The sequence below is a fragment of the Gymnoscopelus microlampas genome (assembly GCF_963454915.1).
Source record: "Gymnoscopelus microlampas genome assembly, chromosome: 22".
Classification (NCBI taxonomy): Eukaryota; Metazoa; Chordata; class Actinopteri; order Myctophiformes; family Myctophidae; genus Gymnoscopelus; species Gymnoscopelus microlampas.
This window is the reverse complement of record NC_139959.1, coordinates 15,181,479-15,204,712: the sequence shown is the minus strand read 5'-3', so window position 1 is coordinate 15,204,712 and position 23,234 is coordinate 15,181,479. Positions and strand designations below refer to the sequence as shown.

At 42.2% G+C, this 23,234-nt stretch overlaps 1 protein-coding gene across 2 annotated transcripts in view; it reads left to right on the top strand.

Annotated features, from left to right (window-relative positions):
• The window catches only part of stau2 (staufen double-stranded RNA binding protein 2), a 130,369-nt gene that overhangs the window by 63,543 nt on the left and 43,592 nt on the right, over positions 1 to 23,234 (top strand). For both annotated transcript variants that reach the window (XM_084048790.1, XM_084048789.1), the window contains exon 12: positions 28 to 404. In XM_084048790.1, the coding sequence (XP_083904916.1) occupies positions 28 to 404 (377 nt within the window). The remainder of the gene's footprint in view (positions 1 to 27; positions 405 to 23,234) is intronic.

Here is a 23,234-nt window from a genome sequence, read left to right as displayed (position 1 = left end):
TCTCTCTCCATCTCGCTCTCCTTCCAGCCCAGAAGGGTCTGCTCCACCTCAGCCCGGACGTGTACCAGGAGATGGAGGCCAGCAGGAAGCAGGGCGGAGGTGGAGGCGGCGGGGCCCCGGGCCCCGGAGGTCCTAGCTACCTGAACCCCAAAGACATGGGGCCGTGCTCCGCCCCGCTGCCCCCGGGACACAACACGCCGTACTACGGCGGCGGCTCCTCCACCTCCCCTTCGTCCAGCCCCACGGCGGCCATGGCCCGCGAGCTGCTGCTGAACGGCCAGGCCTCGGCGGGCGACGCCGCCGCCCTGGGCGGGCTGAAGGGGAAGGGTTCGTCCCTGCCCTGCGGCGTCTCGGTGCAGCCCGCCCAGCAGCTGGACTACCTGGCCCGCATCCAGGGCTTCCAGGTGAGCAGTGTTGATTTTGACAGCACATTTTGATTTAGTTTCAGTCATCAGTCTTTTGAATAAAATTCCATTTAGTTTTAGTCATATTTTAGTCATCTGAAATGTTTTAGTTTCATTAGTTTTTTTATAGAGATTATGAGATTATATAAGACTAAGTCTATTTTGGCGGTGGCTTGATGGCGTCGTAATGGCTGATTTTACACTTTCTGAAAATAGCCGATCTACAAGCTCACAATGTGCCGCAGCGTTGTAAGCTTGTATATCTGCTATTTTCAGAGCACAACACCAACAACCAAACATAAAATGACTTAGTTCTACTGGATCTCTTGTCCACTAGTCCCTCCCTAACATTTTAGTCTAGTTTTTATTTGTTGACGAAATTGTTATTCATAGTTTTAGTCATCATAGCTTAGTTCTTATTTAGTTTTTATTTACCGTAGTTTTCGTCAGTGAAAAAAGGTAACCGACGAACATTTTTCGTCATAGTTTTAGTCGACGAAATCAACACTGCAGGTGAGGGATGGTGGCATTGGAGGCCTCCTGTATTCATAGACATGCACTCATATAGGCTAAATCAGTGGTTCTCAAACCTTTTCATGTCAAGAACCCCCCCAAAATGTATATGTATTTGCCCCCCCCCCCATCTGAAATGATTTTGTGCCGATTCTTCCAGAGTTTTCTAAATCTTAAAAAGAAAATAACCACTGATCGTAGATCTGCTATTTTTGAATATCCCAAGTATAAAATAGGGTTCAAGCGGTGTGCACTGTTCCTAATTTTCCTGGGGACCCCCAGGAACCCCGCCCCTTGAGCCATTGTAACCCACTCTGAGAACCACTGGGCTAAATGCCCGTTGCATGCTAACACACCTAGCGTCTGGTTAGAGAAACATGGCCAGAATGGAGTAGAAGAGAGGGCTGTATAGTATACCATAAGACAAGTGCACTTAGCAGTCCATAGGTTGGTTTGGTAACAAACCCTATCCACTGTCTGTTCCCCACTATGGACGCAATTGGCAAGCTTGGGATGTATCACTGACACTGAATCACACAGGTGCTTCTGTCATTACTAGACTGGACACACATACACGCACACGCACACACACACACACACACACACACACACACACACACACACACACACACACACACACACACACACACACACACACACACACACACACACACACAGTGTACTGTATGTTCTCAGTGGTCTCGGTCTTAGTGTGTTTACCTACATGCCCGGTGTGTGTGTGTGTTCGTTCATCAGTGTGCACTGCATACCAGCATTAATACCAGTGCCTGTTCATTTAAGCTGCAGATGCTTTTTATCAGCTCCAGTGAAAACATTTTATCTTAACCTGCTGAGGGCTCCTTTGAAAGGCCTTTGTTATTGCTCAGAGCCTTCCTGTGTGTGTGTAACCTGAGAGATCACTGCAGCCTGGCCAAGCCCAAACACACACACACACACACACACACACACACACACACACACACACACACACACACACACACACACACACACACACACACACACACACACACACACACAGCAGGTTCTGTTTAAAGCAAATGGGAGAGTTGGGCTTAACCCGGTGAATGTGTGTGAAATGGGTCCCAGTTAAGCACTAGTTGTTCTCATATTGTACACATCATAGCCCAATACATTAGCTTTTGGCGTGCGCGTGTGTGTGTGTGTGTGTGTGTGTGTGCGCGTGCGTGTGTGTGCGCGCGTGCGTGTCTGTGCGGCACACGCAAATATGCATTTGTGTTTCTTTGTGCGTCCGAACATGTTTTCATGTGAGCGAATGGGCACACGTATCGATGTGATTGTTTGTGCACATGCATTTGTTTCCATGCGTGTGTGAGTGTGTGTGTGTGTGTTGAGGCAGGAATTCAGACTGTAATTGAGACATGCAGACAATATGTGTTCCATGGAGGGATGTTTCATATCATGTGGGTTTGTAATGAGAACCGCTGGTTGCCTACACAGCCATGTTAGGAAGATTTTGAAGGCTTATGTGTTTTTGTGGGTTAAAAAGCCAACCGCAGATCTCAATACTTTTCAACCAAAGTATGCACTTGACTGCTTTTCCACTCGAGCGGCGTACGTAAAGGCGGCGCTTGGTGGCTGGCTCCGGTTCCTCTCGACCGCGTTGAGCAACAAACATTCAAAAATCCGCCACCGCAAGCATTCAGTCTATTTATATCTATTTGTTCGTTTTGCTAATTCGATAATCATCCACACTGATTAATATCATTTGCTTTCCTAATCTAGCGTTGTAATGTTGTAATGCTGGTTACCGGGTTACAGCGACCACCCAACACTAAATAAAATGTGGCGACGCAAAGTGCTGAAGATATTCCCGTCGCTATCTGTTTCATCCGCCTATCTCAGCCTGCCTGCCTGCCTGCCCGCTGCACTGCGGAATCCTGAGTGATAATTGAACCCTGAGAGTGGTCCATTTGTCGACTCTCAAGAGTTGAGATAACACAACACGCAGGATTTTGCAGCGTAAGCCCCTCTTGATTGGGTTTGGAAAATGGCTGGTGGTGGAAGTTCTGACTTGATATGAATCGGTGTATGCTGTACGCTCGCCAGCTTGGAGCAAGGATGCTGGCACACCTGATGATTTTGTGTGTGTGTGTGTGTGTTTGTGTGTGTGTGTGTGTGTGTATTTCCTATTAATTTGGCTGGCGTGCTGCTGGCATGGCGGGTGTATGTGCTGTAAGTAGGGCAGAAACAAAGCAACAGGAGGGAGGTAATAGTCAACACATGGTCAAAGTAAAGTACTGCCTGAATCACAAGGAAAGGTGCTCTCTCTCTCTCTCTCTCTCTCTCTCTCTCTCTCTCTCTCTCTTTTACACACACACACACACACACACACACACACACACACACACACACACACACACACACACACACACACACACACACACACTTACAGTACATGTGGGGGGGTGGGAATCCACCCTTTCAAGAATGATGTAAGAGAAAAATGGCTGCCGTGTAAACATGGACACTACCATGACTATTGATCTAAATATGGTCACTACCGTGTTGCTCTGCTTTTATGCCTCTCTCTCTCTCTCTCTCTCTCTCTCTCACATTACTGTACAGGCACTGACCCTAAGGACTCTTTCTAGGCTTTGATTTGACAATTGATTGTCCAACTGTGTGGATATTGGAATGAAAATGTCAAATGGTGCAAGTCTGTCCAGCTGAATTGGAGCAAGAGAGCTGGTTTGAGTGAATGTGTTTTGGAGGTTATTGGAGCAAGACAGTGGCGTGGCGAGAGTGTGTGTGCGTGCGTGTGTGTGTGCGTGTACAGCTTCATATGAGCCTGTATTCAGTCACTAGTTGTGACAGTGGCAAGTGGCGATGCATAAGTGTTCAGTTAGTGAAGTACCAGAATTGAGAAATTGTACAGTGCCAATAGGTCACAGAGAAAGAAAGTCCTTGATTAACGAAACTGTTCACTGTTTTTTCACACAGTATCCTACATTCATTTTAGCCGTTTTTTTTATACTTTATTGCAGGTTCTTACATTACATTATCGATTTCATCCAATTATCACAAACACTTGTTTAATTCAAACTGCATCATTTAAAAAATAATATATATATATATATATATATATATATATATATACATACAAACAGAAATTAATAATACAAAAAAAGGACGGAGAAAAATGGGAAATAAAGAAGAAACAAGAAATGACTAAAGTCATAATATAGCCGCCAGCGGCAGGCTTTTTTTGCCCCAATCTGCAGCACAAAATGTAAAAGTGGTCTTTAAAATGAAATCTCAGCCATTCCAATGCAACTAAAATAAGTCAACAGAGAGGTTCATCGGTTGGCTACCAATATAAAGGATGTGTGTGTGTGTGTGTGTGTGTGTGTGTGTGTGTGTGTGTGTGTGTGTGTGTGTGTGTGTGTGTGTGTGTGTGTGTGTGTGTGTGTGTGTGTGTGTGTGTGTGTGTGTGTGTGTGTGTGTGTGTGTGTGTGTGTGTGTGTGTGTGTGTCGCAATGTACTTGTGTGAAAGTACAATAGTATTGGTATCAAAATGTACGTAAAGTTCCAAAAGTGAAAGTACTAAAATGTTTGAAAATAGCAGATCTACAAGTAGGTATTATACTTGTAGGTGTGAAATAGGGCTAAAGTGTTAAATGTATGTTTTATAATGTAATGCACAATATTTGCCTCTGAGATGTAGTTGAGTAGAAGTAAATTAAATTTGTATCAGCAACAAAAATAGTTAGCCTAGCCTACTTATGCTTAGGCTATGAAAGTTAAGTGCAACCCTAATCCTAAGTGAAACCACCTTTCAGGGTGAAAATGGCGCAGCCTCGCTTCTCCATCTAAACGTGCAATACAGGGGAATCCGCAAAAGTGTGATGTTATGTGTCACGTAGGCTGACTAGGCTCTCTTGCATGAGTGAAATAAGCAGTCAGTTCTATGAAAACAAAGCCAAAAGAAGCGACTAGGCTACATGAGCAGTAGCACAGACTAGTACATTGGCTATTTGAAAATAGCATATCTACATGTGCGCAAAGTGTTGCATTCACAACGCTTTTTGAGCTTGTAGATCGGCTATTTTCAAAAAGATCTTGAAAAGAAAAAGTTAAAGAATATTTGGAATATATATATATATACATATATATAGATATGTATAGATATATATATATATATATATATATATATATATATATATATATACACACATACATACGAGCAGTAGCACAGACTAGTACATTGGCTATTTGAAAATAGCAGATCTACATGCTCGCAAAGTGTTGCATGCACGACGCTTTTTGAGCTTGTAGATCGGCTATTTGCAAAAAGATCTTGAAAAGAAAAAGTTAAATAATATTTGGAATATGTATTTATATGTATATATATATATATATATATATATATATATATATATATATATATATATGTATATATATATATATATATATATATATATATATATATATATATATATATATTCTGGCAGTCATTGTACGTATATTGTAATGAATTGATTACTGCAACAAAGTAAGGATACAGCACTATTGTTACAACTTGTGCAACTTATTTCAACTTAACCACAACAACAATATCATTATGTGCATGCAAATATGCGCTGAAGGGCAGAGCAGATCACTCACTCCAGACCGTTCTTTGCGATCCGGGGCGACCGTGTTTAGGGGCGAGGCAGAACGGCACTGGTCGCTCACCCCAGACCGTTGCGATCAGGGGCGACCGTGTTTAGGGGCGAGAGATAGTGAGTTTTGGCTCGTTGAGTTTTTCGGAGCCTCAACACGTATGTTCGTCTGTTAAGAGGTGTAAAGTAACTAAGTACATTTACTCCAGTAAAGTACAATGATTGTGAGCTTGTAGATCGGCTGTTTTCAGAGTATTTCAGACAGTATGCGCGTGTGTGAGTACTCTGTGAGACGGTGATTGAAACACACGTTTCCTTTGTGCTCATCTTGCGCTAATGCACGCAACTGTTCCGCCAGGTTGTATTGTTGTTGTTTCGCATAAAAGCGTGCATCTGTTGCCAGTGGGGTGCTCCTTCCATTCCGACATCTCACCACTCCGACTAGTGGCTTCCGCGTGCGGTTAGGGTTAGGGTTAGGTATAGGGTTAGTCAACGTCGGAAAGGCGACATGTCGGAAAGGAGAAATGCACCCGTTGTCAGTCAACAACACAGCCAGGCTCTCCCCAACTCCTTTCGCGTCTCTACTCTCTACTGGTTTGGGTGCCTCGGAGGCGAAAGGAAAACTCGCGTGCTCAAACATGTTCATGGACCCCCAGATTAATATGTATTTGTCAACAGCCCCCCCCCCCCCCCCCCCCATCTGTTTTGAGCCAGGGAACCCCCTTCCCTGCGGGGACGGGCGATGTGAAGTCGTCGAAAAATAAATGTTCGGCGATGTGAAGTCGTCGAAAAATAAATGTTCTAAGTAACTAAGTACATTTACTCAAGTACTGTATAAGCGTGCATCCGTTGTTTGGCCGCTATTAGACCTTTGCAGTCAGAGGTAAGGGGGGGTGGGAGGACAACTGCCCGGCGTGCCTGCGCCGCGGTGCTGCGAGGGGAGGCGGGTGCTGTAAACGACGGCCGTCCATTGGCTAGGACGGCCGTCCATTGGCTTTAAAGTAGTGTCTCCCCATTGGCTGTGAAGTAGTGAAGGACAGCCAGGACAGCCAATAGCAAAAAAAGTGTTGAATACATGTCGGAAATCTGTCGAGTCAGAGTGAATACAGAGCCGCGCTTTCAGCTGGCGGCTAAAAAAGCTGTAATCATTGTTTATGCTTGTACATTATGCAATATGTATGCCTTTGTACAAAACATTTGGCAGGTTGTTAAATTTGGCAAGTTAAATGTTGCACGTCACAGTATAAAAATTGCATGTTTATAACTGCTTATTTAAGGGGTGATATATCCCCTGAGAGCGTTTGGGATTTTCAGTGCATTGGAAAATATGACAGAACCACTTGTTTTTGTAAGGTTGAGATTAAAATGCACCGGCACAGTTCAACACCTGACCTCGTGGTCCGTTTCTAAGTGTGTTTGTGTGCGTGTTATGTGTTCCAGTGACTGTGTAGTGCCTAATATCCCTGCCTGTAGGGCCACTGGTCACCCTGCATTCGAATTGCAACCAGAAAATTGCTCTCCCGACTTCGTCTGTGTGGGAGCTTTCTCTGTGTCTCGGTACAGGCATTCAGTGGTGTGTGTGTGTGTGTGTGTGCGCGTGTGCGCGTGTGTGTGTGTGTGTGTGTGTTGACTCCCCGCGGTGCACGAGCACAGCATGTGGCGGGCCTCCATATTTAGGCAACACATGGACTTTATCAGCGAGGTCCATCAGATATGTCCACCTGCTAAATCTATGGCCAATAACACGCGGTTGAGATATCAATCAGTGGAGCTCTCGCTATCTCATTGCGACAGGCTTACTGGAGTGAGAGCGTCTACCCTTCTGCGTTGGAAATCCCATGTTAATGAAAATATTATCCCTACCGGGTGTCTGATGTTGATATATATGTTCAGCACATCTGCACCGCAAGACAGTTCTCAGGATTTCTTCTTTCTGCTCCCCACTATCTTTGGCTGTGGAGGAACAAATCTCTTCAAATGGGGGTCGGCTCCACCTCGTACCCTGCTCCACAACTTCCTCCCCTCAGCCCCCCAAACCCCCCCCCCCCCCCCCACCCTGTTACTCTCCCTCTCGCCTCTCTTCTTTTCCTCCCTTCCTGATCTCTCCATCTCTCTCTCTCTCTCTCTCTCTTTCTCTCTCTCTCTCTCTCTCTCTCTTTCTCTCTCTCTCTCTGTCCCCCCCCTCTCTCTCCGTCTCTTTCATCACTGTATCAACATCAAACGGGCTGATCCGGTCCAAGCGTTCAAAGACACTTAACGGTTTGTTTCCAGCCTCCTTGCCATCGTCCCATTCCACTGCCCTCTGTTTACTCTGGGATTTACGTTAGAAAATACATTTCGGGATGGCTAATCCCGCTGCGTTTGATTTCCGCGGCGCTGTGATGGCTTCCAGCTGCGCCGTGCGGCATATTTGTGTGAAGAGCGATCTTTGAAAACAAGTTTTGTCGGTGGTATAAATCAGACAGCTAATGCTGCGCTGGCTCGGCGCACAGTCTCCCCGCTTGCATGGTGGCCCTCTCTACGTGTGTGTGTGTGTGTGTGTGTGTGTGTGTGTGTGTGTGTGTGTGTGTGTGTGTGTGTGTGTGTGTGTGTGTGTGTGTGTGTGTGTGTGTGTGTGTGTGTGTGTGTGTGTGTGTTTGGCAAAACAGAGTGATGATGTTTTTATACCACAATCAAGCCCATTTGCAAACCCTTAAATCTAATTCCATCAAGTGCCAGGGCAGCAGATTACTGCAATATGAATATGCAGCAAAATACAAATACAAATCTTAATTTTTTTTTACAGAGCCCACTTTGCTGTCACATGACTGCTCCCTTTTGTTCTTTGTATTTTCATAGTGTCGATCATATTTCATCCAAAACTCTAATCCAGGCCGTGATAAGAGCGCCATACCAGACCAGTCCCAGCTTTCAGACATAGACTGTGTTCACCTGGTTCGTTGTTTAGAGTCCAGACACTTGCTTAACCTTGTTAGCCTTCCCCTAAATAAGAAAGGGCTTCCTAGTTCCTATGTGCCAGCTGTTTATATATAAGTACATCTCTTCTGCAAGTAGGTGGCAGCTGAAATGAATAGTTTGTTGTGCTGGCTCTCCTTACAGTATATGCACTCATCTTGTGAGCACAAATTAATTAAAATGTCGGAACAAATTGTATAATTTAATTCATGTGATAAACCAAAACACGTGAACAAATTGTATGTCGTACCCACAAATAAATGTAAATACATACTGTAAGCACTCAATATAGTAAAATGTGGCCTCAGTGTCGTTATTATTTTTTATCATACTAAGTATGATTTTTTAAATATATGATATTGGATATTGGAGTTGCGTTTGGTCAATTAGTAATATAATTCTAAAGTTATTCACAATACAGTAGACCAAACCATTGAGGGAGAGAACGCACAGGAAATACCAGGGTTGGCATCTTATATTCTGGTACAAAGACCAGTTGTGTTTGTCAATTAACAACAATGCCATGATAAAAACATAAATGGTTATCGAAAGATATTGTTAATAGTCTAAGCCAGTGGTTCTCAACCTTTTTCTGGATCAGGGCCCACTTGAAACGGCCCACCCATCTGACCACTTAATTGGTTGGTCGTGTGCATTTTCAGAGCATGTTTAGTTGAATTATCAATCAATTGATTGTGTTCCAGCTTGGATTAATGGAACTAACGCAGAACTATAAGTTCTTTTTGGTTATCACTATGACAACACATTTTTCAAGGGTTTCAAGAAAAATAATTACTTGAATATATATTAACAAAAATCTTGCAATACTCTCGCGGCCCTCCTGGGGGCCCTGGCCCACAGGTTGAGAACCACTGGTTCTTAGCGAGTCACGTCTGCCAAACATATCGTCTATCCGTTATAGACTGTGCTTTGTGAGAGAGAGAGAGAGTAGAGTGTCTTGTTTTAGCCTCAGTCGCCCAGATTTCTCATTAAGTTGAAGTGTTTGTGTTATATTTGGATGCACATAAATAGACCGCTTCCCCCTTAACTCAATGAGCAACTCATTCATCTTCTATGGGTGTTTGCCTTTTCCAGGTTCCTCTGAATTTAGAAACTCCCTTTGTCTGATTGTCTATACTCCCATAATGAGCTGTTCATTCTGTGCAATTTTGAATTGCAGTAGCCCCTTGCACCCAGCTCACCCCCAACACATACAAGTACATAACAATTATATATATATAATATACATTTTTATTCATTATAGCACCTTTTTTTTTTTGCAAAGTTACAAAGTGTAATGTTACAAAGTGCTTTACAACAGTGAATCATTCACAATTAACAACACACAAATACAGCATAAACGAGGATAGATGCACCAATTGCTGACATATTAGGGGGATTTTTTAAATCCATGCTGTACATACATTACGCGTGCAAACACACACACACACACACACACACACACACACACACACACACACACACACACAGGCGTGTATTACTATACTTGTGTTTTAGGACGCCACTGAAAAATAGCAGATCTACAAGGTCACAAAGCGTCACTCTGCAACGCTTTGTGAGCTTGTAAGATCGGCTATTTTTCGGTGTGTGATATCGCCGCTCAACTACTTTTAAAATAGGGTCAACCCTAAGGCTAAACCTAACCTCTAAATGCCTAATTCTAACCCTAAAAACCTAACTCAACCTAAATCTGTTTTAACCATAAAAAACCCTTTCTCATGTGAGGAGCAAGAAAATGGTCCTCATAATATCTATTTATATACTTGTTGTGGGGACAGTTGGTCCTCACAAGTATAGTAATTCACACACACACACACACACACACACACACACACACACACACACACACACACACACACACACACACACACACACACACACACACACACACACACACACGCACACACACAATCTGGAGGAGTGAAAGGTATATTAACAAAGTTCTTAAAACACTCTTGACCCCAGGAGTCTCTCCGCTCAAGTGGCCTAGCGTGGAACCTCTAATTGCTTCACACTAACAATGGCAGCCTTCCTCTTCCCCAGAGGGCTTGTTTATACACGGTCAGGTTGGTGTTATTTCCATGCTATCTCGCTCTCCACACCCTTGACTTACTTGGCCCTGTCTGGTTCCCTATAATATTAACCAGACCAATTGTGCTTAGCGGATAAGGCTGACTATACCCCCCAAAAAAATGTTTTGGTTGTTTAGTTTTTTTTCCAATTAGACCTACTGTATGTGACTAAGGACATAATTTAACCCATTCAATCCGGGAACGCATCTACACATGTCGTCTAAAACAGTCGTCTAAAACAGTTTTCTGAAAACCGTATGTTGCTATAATATCAGTGGTTCTCTTCTCAAACTTTTTCATGTCAAAATTATATGTATTTGGTCGCGGACCCCCATCTCAAAATATTTTGTTCCAGGGACCCCCCAGAAGCAAAGATTTGAGTTACAAATGTTCGCTTAGAAATATATACATATTCAAAGATTTGCACACATTTTCTGCTATTCAAAAAACAGCAGATCTACAAGCTCGTAGCGCGACACTCGGTGCCGCGCCATGAGCTTGTATATCTGCTATTTTTTAATACCAAAGTATAAAATAATGGCTATAGCTACAATCTAAAATGACACGGATTGAATGGGTTAATCTAATCTAATGTACACACACAGTACACACAGTTCTTTTCCTGTGAGGACTTGGATGCATGCATGTATGCGCTTATCCCTTTTTACGTCTGCAACCCTGCTGTCACAATGTGTAGGTGTGCATGCCATGCATGTGGTAGGTAGAGCATATATCTAAAGCATTGGTTCTCAAAGTGGGGTCCGGGGACCCCCAGGGGTCCTTGGTGGGGGCCGGACTATGAGCTTGTAGATCTGCTATTTTTGAAAAATCCCCTAACCCTAACCCTTTTTTTAAAGGCAAACATTTTGAACTCAAATCCTTGCTGCTGGGGGTCCCTGGCACAACATATTTTCAGGTGGGGGTCCGCTGCAATTTGGGGTTCCGTAGCACGAAAAGGTTTGAGAACCCAAGGTTGATTTATACTTATGTTTATGTTTATTTTATTTGACATTGACATCACAAATTACATTGGACAAACCAGATGCGTTGTTTGAGTGTTGTAGCACAAGTGCTAATTTTTAACACCTTTCCACTGGACTGAAGACACCAATACATTAACTGTGAAGCAAAAGCAACATACAGTACATAATCATTGCAATAACCTGGTGCATCGTGTCTCACACCGGAAATAGACGATGCATCCACTTGTGGATCTGCTATTTTCGGTTTGCGAGACACACCGGCGCTGCCAGCCAAATATAAATCAGGCTTAAAAAGTCGCACGTCTGAGTGAAGTGCGTTGCGATCGTGCTTTTCATTCCGTGCGTGTTTGCGGAGAGGATGAAGAGGAGCATCTTGAGGAAGAGCCCTTCCAGCTTCCACAGAGCCGGGAGAGGTCAGCGGGCGTTCCGCATTAGTGCCGCCAATCAATCGCAGGGCCTTGCGTAACTCTCCTTCTCCCTTTTGTCTCCGAGGGAAGTGGATTAGAGGCTGCTTTAGACCTGGGATGATTAGTTAAGGCCTGTTTAGAATGCATAGCACAAAGCAAGCATGCACACATGCACATCGTCGCTGTGGGCTAGAAACCTTGTATGTCCAAAAGCGTTGCTTTTCCAATGGATCCAATGTAGCTATTGTTTAGTCACAAGCTCTGGTTTTTACTTTTCTTCTGGTTCAATATGTATTAACCCATTGAGACCTGAAGCCGATTCTACGTGTCTCCTAAATCCTAACAGTTTTCTGAAAAACGTATGTTTCTATATCAGTGGTGCTATATCAGGGGTCAAGGACCCCAAAAATTATATGGATTTGGCCGCGAACCCCCATCAAAATATTTTGTTCCAGGGACCCCCAGAAGCAAAGATTTGAGTTAAAAATGTTCGCTTTAAAAATATATATATTCAACGATTTGCACACATTTTCACAAATGTTCAAAAATAGCAGATCTACAAGCTCGTAGCGCGGCACTCGGTACCGCGCTATGAGCTTGTATATCTGCTATTTTTGAATAGCCCAAAGTGTAAAATAATGCTTTTTGTCTCAAATCTAAAAATGACACAGATCCAGGTCTTAATGGGTTAAAAGAAACCCACAGACACACTTAGTCACTTTTACTTTCAAAATCTTTCAAAAGTAACAAAAATAGCCGCTCACGATCGCAACGCATTGTGAGCCTGTAGCACGGCTATTTTTGCTACTTTTGCGTGACACTCTTGCATGACGGAAGTAGGGCATTCATTTACTAAACAAAATGTTAAAATCATCCACAGAAATATGGAGATACAAGGTGTCTGCCCAACGCCAACGACATGCATGAAAAATTAATGACGGAATAGCAGGGAGATGCAGCATTTTGTCTAATTCTAAGCGAAATCACACGATGCTGAGCCATGCTGCTTCCAGGTCAGGTAAATCCCAGAATTATTCAGCCACTTGCCCTATTTTAGCAGCCAACAGGAACAGAACAGGACATCTAGTCGCTTGCCAGTTACCTGTCACATTGACCAGCCTGTTTGCTGGTGGTTTACAATTTCCAATTGAGGCGTTTAGCAGACACTCTTATCCAGAGCGACTTACAATAAGGCAAGGTAAACAACTCATTCATGAAATGCAGAGAGACCGTGTAGTGCCTCAGTAAACTAGGATCGCAGGTAACCCAGGAACCTAGTATCAGTCTAGACAATATACTGTCAAAATAATACTCTATACCAGTGGCTCTCAAAGTGGGGTCCGGGGAGCCCCAGGGGTCCTTGGGGGGGTTCCAGGGGGTCCCCAGCAAAAGTAGTTAATATAGGCATCAATCATTTTAACCACTTTAACCTTTTATACGTTGGCTATTCAAGAATAGCAGATATACAAGCTAGTAGTAGTAGTAGTAGATTTTATTTGGTCTGTAAGGCAGTTATGTACATACACTGTTCTTTTTCACTCTCTTTTTTTTTCCCATCAATAATAATTATAATAATAGTTGTAATAAATAATAAATAATAATGATGGTAATACACAGACCAAAAGGTGTAGGCTGAAGCCTAAGCTTATTATGCCTACCCTTTGCACATGTTAGTAAACATCATGCTTAAAGGAGATACTAGCATGCTGGAGTAATACAAACAAAAAACAAACAAAAAAACAACCAAAACAAAACAAAGATCAAAACATACAAGATGTTTTGACAGAAACGAGTACAAAAAAATAAAGAATCAAAGTACAATAACTTGAATTTGCAAACAATAAGGAAGAGAAGAAAGCAATGAAAGGTGCAAGAATTTTTTTTTTTTTCTTTTTTTTTTTTTCTTTTTGTGTCACCCGATGTTGTCTTTTTTTATAGGACACGTATATATATATATATACACACATACACATACGCATATATATACTCATACATATATACACATATACATGTTACGCTCATACTACACCCACATCCTCATTTTGTATATACAAATTAAAATATACCTCACTCTAGGGTTCTATATTTATTTATTACTTTTGATTTGTACATCTTTTTAAATTTATATATAGAGCTACAGTTTTTTAAATCGTCATCTAAACTATTCCATAATTTTACCCCTATTACCGATACACAGCTGTTTTTGTTATTTATTCTTGCGTTATTTTGTTTGAAAATGGCAGTTCCTCTTAGCTCATACTGGCTCTCTCTGGGGTGAAACAGTTCCTGGACACAGGTAGGAAGCAAATGATTATGTGCCTTGTACATTATGATTGCGGTACTCAAGTCAACTAGATCCTGTAGTTTTAAAGTTTGAAAATCAATGAATAATGGATTTGTTGGGGCAAAGTAGTCTGATTTGCTTACAATTCTTAAGGCCTTTTTCTGGAGTAAAACTATTGGTTTAATAACCGTTTTGTAGTTGTTCCCCCACACTTCCACACAATAACTCATGTATGGGAGTACGAGGGAACAATACAATATGTACAGTGACTTTTGGTTTAGTATTGGTTTCATTCTGTACATTACTGCAATGGTTTATAGTGCAGCACTGAGTGCCGCGCTATGAGCTTGTAGATTGGCTATTTTTTTTAAATCTTGGAACATTAGTGAACATTTTTAACAAAAATCTTTGCTTCTGGGGGTCCCTGGCACAACATATTTTCAGATGGGGGTCCGCGTGATATTGACGGGAAAAAGTTTGCGAACCACTGGTCTAAACATTGAAACTATAGGAAACCATGTATCTGTTTAAATAACATACTATCTAAATTACATTTTAACATTGTGGTTAAGAAAACAAGCCTGAGTAAAATAGACAAAAAACGGTTTGGTTTGTGTTGAAAGCCCAACCCTGGCTGCTCTGAGGCTAAGCCAGAGAGTGAAATATCCTTGAATTGAATACACAGGACCCCAATAGAAACAAGCCATAGTGCTTTCTTGGGTCCTTTTAGCATCCTTTTTAACCTGTACTTCTGTAGCCTGGGATCCAGCCTGATTCGCTACGTTCGGCTGACTTTTTTCTCTCTCTCCGCTTCTCAGTCTGGAATGCCTCCTATCTCCAAGGGAGGCGGGACATGACAAACGTTTCGAGTCGTGCCGTGGCTTCTGATTGGTCTGTGGTGCGGGGCGGGGGCGTTAGGCGCGGCCTAACGTAACATATGTAGTTCCAGTGTAGTTCTGCAAAACGAGTCAATGGGGTGCATTCCAGACTGAGAAGCGAAGAGAGAAAAAAAAGTCCGCCGAACGTAGCGAAGCAGGCTGGATACCAGGCTAGTACTTCTGTGCTTTTTTGCAAACTGTTGTGTTGCATAAAGTATTCAATCAATCCTCAGTCAAGTGGAACATCTGCACATCTACCTACTTCATCGCACAAGAGTCTGGCACAAAAGTAGCAAAAATAGCAGATCTACAAGCTCACAACGCGTTGTGATGTGGACCACAGGTTCTTTTTCCCCCATTTCCTGACAAGTAACGTTTTGGACATGTGGTTTCCACCCAACAGCGACAATAACTTAGTTTGTCATGGCATTTTAGCCAATGGTTCTCAAAGTGGCGTCCGGGGACCCCCAGGGGTTCCAGGGGCTCCCCAGCAAAATTTGTTAATACAGCATCACAATCATTTTGACGACTTATCCATATTTTATATGTTAGCAGATGTACAAGTCAAAGCTTGTACATCTGTCTATTTTTTACATTTTAAATCTTGAAAGTATTAAGGCTTTTTTAACACAAATCTTCTCTTCTGAGGGTCCCTTGCACAAAACATTTTTAGATGGCAGTCCGCGGCCACAAAATAATTTGGGGGGTCCTTGACATGGAAAAGTTTGAGAATAACTGATTAAGCAATAATACAGGAGAGGGGCTGCCATATTGCCATATTGTAATTTGTAATTATGTTTTTTTTTTTAGAGATTTCTTTTGGCGGGGCTTTTCTGCCTTTATTTTGACTCGTCCATACTAATCAACGATGTATACTAGGCGGCGATGTATGCAGACTTTTTGGTTATGTGCTCGGTATGCATAGTTTAAAGGTAGGGTAAGTGATTTTCTTTGGTTAAAATAAGTGTTAAATAGCTCTATGTTCTGATAGTACTCATTGCTATAGAGTGTTTGTTCAGTAAAAGGAGTCTCCTTGTCTCTCCAGCTCTTTTTAAAACAGAAAATGCATTTTCGTTTCAGTTTCAGTTTCATTTCCAATTTTATCCAATCAGAATAGAGAACTCAATCAGGATACAGATTAAACAAGTTAAATTGGAAGTGATGACACTAAGAAATGAGCAGGCAAAATTGGAACTGGAACACTATAAAAATGAAGCTTAAAAATGGGTACTTTCTCCTGATTGGCTGAGATTTTGACACCTACCGGAAAATGTATTTTCTGTTTATTAAAGAGCTGGAGAGACGGGGAGACTCCTGTTACTGAACAAACACTCTATAGCAATGATTACTATCAGAATATAGTGCTTTAACCTTTTAACAAAATACTTTTTGTTTTAACCAAAAAATATCACTTACCCTACCTTTAAATTTTGGTTTTGATTTCAATCTGTTGGCGACCCGGTCATTTACGACCTGACGTGGAATTGTTGGCACCCACAACCATGAGAAGTTCATGTTGACGCTGTTTGAGCTAAGCTATGTGTGCTAATAATAACACAACGTGGATTCGAGCATTCCACGTATTAATCTGCGTGCTAGTGCTATGGAGATGATTGATATCCAAAGCGCCCCTCTGCTCCTATAACACTGCGTGTAAAAATAAATGAAAGTCCTGTATGAAAGTTTGTAGCTTCTGCCTGTTCTGCCGTTCTGTGCGTGCGAGCCAAGTGTAGCTAGTGGCTCGAGATCCCATAGCCTACAGGGTTTATCCATGACAACAGATAACAGATCCCATAGCCTGAACTCCGAATCTCCGGTGCCTGTGTGCAAGTTCAGATCAATTGCTCAACCCACTGTGGAGAACCATGCGGAACTGTCTGACTGACAGTTCCGCATGACAGACTGACTGACTGACAGACAGAGGTTTCGGATAGTACAGTTAAGATTAACAGGTAAACATCGGAGAGAGTCAGGGAGTGATGCATCAAGGGTACGTCAGGGAATCGAACCCGGGACTCACTGTCAGGCTGCATCAGTAGCCCATGTGGTACGCTCCATCAGCACTCCTTTTCCTTTCTAGTGCATCCATGTTCTCGGGTTTGAAAGTGAGATAAGCTGATGATTTGCCCATTTGGGTGTTTTTTCATGTGCAGGCTGTTCATCAGTAGAGACCAATCACAGTTATTTCCGTATCGGCGTATGTTGTCCGATATGCACTGGCAATGAAGACATTTACAGAACATAGAAGATAGTGGATAGTTCCCATTGATGTTTCAGTGCACTGATTTTTGGACAATACAGTTTATTGCCAAATTGTTAAATATCCTGCCTTCATTGCATGTCTTTGTCAAGTGTTTGATAACCACATTGCAAAAAGAAGAAAAAAAAGTCACCATGGCCTGGAGCGGCTAAAAACTGCAAGTGAATGGCCTATTTCTCACCTAAAATGTTATCAGCAACTGTTTTGTTGAATTGTAAAGGTGAAATAGAGAAAGACAAGCCGCCATTGTTCTTTTCTAAATCCACTTCCACAAAACGCCAACAAGCTGGCTACAAGCGAAAGCTACTTGGTTACACCTATCAACAATGTCAGTGTGAGACTGTGAGTGTAGGGTAACGATATTTTTAAGCGGCGCTAGCCACTTCTGTTAGTGGCTTTGTGTGTATGTTCTGTCTGTCTGTCTGTCTGTCTGTCTGTCTGTCTGTCTGTCTGTCTCCATGTGCACTAACACCTGCAACTCATTACAACAACATACACAGGATGGCACAGCATGGCACTCCCACACACGGCACTTAAAAAGACACACACGCACACACTGACCGGCACCATGCACGTGCTCGCGAAGCGCACATACGTAACACACATATAATAATCCATCCCTACTTTGGGCATGTCATGACAAAAAGTTAAAAAAAAAAATCTTCTAAAAATGTTCTCAACATGTCAAGACAAAGTATAACGTGGTTAATCAATTTGTTGATATATAAAAACAAAACAAAAAATGTGCTTCTCCATTATTCAATTCATCGAAAAAGTAATCGATAGAATGATCGCTAAGAAAGTAATTGATAGTTGCAGCACTAAAAGCCTGCTATGTAAGCCTGCTATGTAAGCCTGCTATGTAAGCCTGCTATGTGATGCTGGCACACACACACACACACACACACACACACACACACCCACACACACACACACACACACACACACACACGCGCGCCCCTCACATCACACAGTTGCATACTCTTGGCTATATCAATATTCCCATTATGTTCAACATGGCTCTCATTGTCTCCCTTTGTGTGTGTGTGTGTGTGTGTGTGTGCGCGTGTGTGTGTGTGTGTGCGCACACGTGCGTACATGTGTATGTGTGCGTGTGCGTGACGTGCATCCATATGTGTGTGTCGGTGCGTGTGTGAGCGTCTGTTTACACGTCTCTCCTCCAGTGCTGTTGGAGGGGCCTCACCCTCAGCTGGGGTCCTGACAGCTTGCGATGGATGGAGCACGCTGGGCCCCGCTGGTCGGACGGCCTGATTACACCATACATCACCAGGCCCCTGACGGCCCCTGACCAACAGCCCTTTATCCAGCCTAAATGAACCAGCACACTGCTGGACAATACCACACAGCCACTGGACCTCAGCACTCACACATATGGACATACACACACTAGAGTTCTCAACGGGCCTGAAAATTAAGGCCCGGCCGTAACCGGGCCCTAACTGGGACTGAAAACAAAAATGTATAAATATATATATATCACTCATTCTTCACAATTGGGACAAATGTCCTACCAAAACATTTCAAATTATTATTTATTAACACACTAATTTAAAAAAATAGTTGAAAAAAGAGTTGAAAATATATTCTTAAAGGATTTAATTACATACGATTACAGGCTACTGTTTTTTGTAAAGGTTTTTGTCCTTGGTCCTACAGTATGTATTCAATTCATAATCAAGACTTATAAGAAACATACAAGACATACAATACAAATCAGCATCAATACCAGGATCAATAAAAGTTATATACATACAGTATACATACATACATACATACATACATACATACATACATACATACATACATGCACATATGTTTACTGTATACAGATATGCACACACAACACGCACATTTATACATGCATGCATTTGCCCCCCCCCCCACACACACACACACACACACACACTGGTTTGTTGCATGTACCTTAAAGGGTTTGCATCTGCCTGACGATTCAAGAAGGATATTGTATTTGTGTCCTTCAGCATCTCTCCTACTACAGTATTTGAAATAGGCTTCCTTACACCTTGACTTTGTTTCAGGATACTGGACAATTAGACTATATTCACGCCCCTTAAAAACCAGGCAACTCTTCTTCTCCTATATTTGGTCAAGCAAAGTGGTCTCTCTCAACCTCTCTCTCCCTCTCTCTCTCTCTCTCTCTCTTTCTCTGTGGTTTGAAGCCCAGTGAATTTATGGGAGATTAACTTGTCAGAGATGGCTTTTTCCATGGCTCACTTTACTGTGTTCATAATTCATACACATAACAGATAGCATTCCATGCTTTACCACGGTGGGCCCATCTCCTCATCAACAGGTGTGTGTGTGCGTGTGTGCGCACGTGTGTGTGTGTGTGTGTGTGTGTGTGTGTGTGTGTGTGTGTGTGTGTGTGTGTGTGTGTGTGTGTGTGTGTGTGTGTGTGTGTGTGAGTGCGTGTGCGTGCGTGCGTGTGCGTGTGTGCACGCACGGTACATGCAAATGCATGGATGTGTATTTCTGGATGTCCTTGTCATCATATCCTTTATTTAACCAGGTAAAAAAGAGTGACCTGCCATCTATGTGTGATTTTGTTTGATCATGCACACGTGTGTGTGTGTGTGTGTGTGTGTGTGTGTGTGTGTGTGTGTGTGTGTGTGTGTGTGTGTGTGTGTGTGTGTGTGTGTGTGTGTGTGTGTGTGTGTGTGTGTGTGTGTGTGTGTGTGTGTGTTTTGATGCGTCTGCGTCTTTATGGGCAGACGGTCCCATGTGTCTCACAGGCCTCTGCAGCCCATATGATCATAAGTCACTCGGTAGAGACACACCACTCACTCTGGAAGCTTTCAGTCACAGCTCATATACGGCCGTCTACACACACACTGACAGGAACTACAAAAAGACACACACGCACACACACACACACACACACACACACACACACACACACACACACACACACACACACACACACACACACACACACACGAACCTCAATAACCTAAAGAGCTATACTGCCCTGCCAAGGTAAAGAGCAGTAACTACGAAATCAAAAATCACTGAAAAATGGGTTTAAAAGTGATTTAACTGGTCAGCCAAATGAGATATCGGCATATAAGTGATATTACACTAATTGTGCATCTGTTCTTGAGGTAATTGTTTATCCCCCAAAATCACAAAGGCTAATTTGACCTTTGGGATACACAAATAAGTCGGCGTGTCCAAAAACGTAGTTACTGCTCTTTACCTTGGCAGGGCAGTATACACCAGAAGTGTGAAATAGGGCTGCAACTGTCCATCATTGTCTTCGAGATTATACTATCGATTACTTTAAAAAAAAAATCTACGAATCAATATTCGACTGCACGAGTAACTAAGCCTATGTGTCGTCCTCCACACACACACACACACACACACACACACACACACACACACACACACACACACACACACATACACGTTTGTATTGGTATACTTGTGAGGACATCAACAATTTAGGCCGGTGATTTTATGAATGCCAATTTGTAACGTTTTTTGGCAATTTTTAGCCCCTAACCCTGAAGCCGAAAACAACAGACATGCATTGTTCACAACAGTGTTGACATCAAAATGCATAACCTGAACTGGAGCCAGCAAATAGAGCACAGAAGTCTGACATAATTTACACATCCTAGGTTTGTCTACCTGGTTCGCGGTTTTCCACCCCTATTCTAAATCCCCATAGACGTATTTAATATCGCGTCAAATAAGAACTGTGTTCCAAAAATAAACAAATGACCATGGCGGTTTTACTCTTATGGATATGAAGCATCAACTCACGGTGAGAAAACGCTAATGTTACTTCCGCCAAATTAGTTACATTTTTGCCAGAAACAGACTGTATCAAATATAAGTGACTGACTATCATAAACGATACAGAACCTCCTCCCTGACAATATCGCCAAGACAGTTTGTTTATTTTTCGACCACAATTCTTATATGAGACGATTCGATGATGACCCAATATTATTCTCCATAGCGAAATTACTTTACGAACCTGGGGATGAACGAGTGACGTCAGGACTAAAGTACTCTATGTACAATGTGCAGCGACAAGCCTACACACACACACGTTTGTATTACTATACTCGTGAGGACGTCACCATTTTAGAATAGCATTGAAAATAGCAAAAAAAAATGCTAAAAGAATGCCGATCTACTAAAAGCTTGGCTATTGTTCAGTGTGCAACACTGCCGTGTAACTAAGTATAATACTGGCATAACTCCAATCATGACCCCTAAACCTAACCTCTAAATGCCTAGTCCTAATCCTAACCCCTACCTGGGTCTTTTCCTAACTGTAAGCCTAATTCCCAAAATCTATTTTAACCATATAAAAAACATTTCTCTAGTGAGGAGGACCAGGAAACTTGTGGGGACACTTGAATCTCACAGGTATAGTAATACAAGTACACACCAAGGTTATTATAGTTAACTAAAACTAACAAAATAACTAAAACTAAAATTGAAAAAATATTTCTTTTAACTCAACTAAATAAAGACTTCAATAATAATTTTAAAAAAAGATAACTAACTGAAACTGTATTGTGTGTTTACAAAACTAACTAAAACTAACTGAAATTATAGACAAAATGCCCTTAGTTTTCGTTTGTGGATGGTTGGTGGTTCATCTGTAACGGAATACATTTTTAAATGCTATCTTTTGTTAAGTTTTTATTACACAATACTTACCTTTTCAATCCTGCACCTGACAAATAACCGTATAACGTTTACAAAAAACACAAAAACTAATAAAAACGAAAACTATTCGCATTTTCAAAAATCCTAAAGTAACTAAAACTAAAATAAAGTAAAACAAAATCCAAAACTATTATAACCTTGGTACACACACGCGCACACACGCACGCACACGCGCGCACACACACACACACACACACACACACACACACACACACACACACACACACACACACACACACGCACTGTGTGTAAAAGTCACATCATCAGCATGCATTTCTGTCATCCCTTCTCTACATCCACCTTTAATTTACGTTAAAAGTGCCACATTGTCATACACAGTTATGAATAATGCATTTATGTTTCATGGTGACTTTTCTCATTACAGCTCTCTAAAGCAGATGGTACACAGTCAAAATCCTCTGTGTCAATGTAACCGTGAGAGTGTCGAAAATGGAGCCGTAAAGGGTCCCTTTGGGTCCATTTTTGACACTCTCGGTGCCAAATGTACACTGAGGATTTGACTAGTGTTGACTGTTTGCCACTTTGACGAATAGGCCTCATTATCCTGGACAGGAAACAAGGAGATGACCTCCTGTCAACCTGCGCTTTCAATGCATAGCTTTTTATAGGAGGACCTTCAGAGGCATCTGCTTGGCATTATAACAGATCATGTGCTTCTCAAACTTTTTTAATTTCAAGGACCCCCCCCCCAGTTTGATAAGATAAGATAAGACCTTTTATTGATCCTGCCGGGGTCGCCTAAAGACGGTACAGCAGTTAAAAACTAAAGATTACAGGGCAAAGACAAAAGTACTGTAGATAAAGCATTGATGGAGAGACATCAGTCGAAGCAACACCCTCAGTAAGGTGGCCAAAAAACAAAATTAAAACAATATATATACAGCATATAAATGCTAGCCTGGTTCCAGACGAATCTGCCTTTGCAAAATTGCATCGCACTTTAGCCCTCGGCAGATTAGGTCTGGCCCCCCTCAATAGAGATTTAATTTCTCTCCCTCCGAAGTCGTGAGGGACCAATCAGGGCCAAGTATCCAAATGTGGACGGGCTTATCACCTTATTTG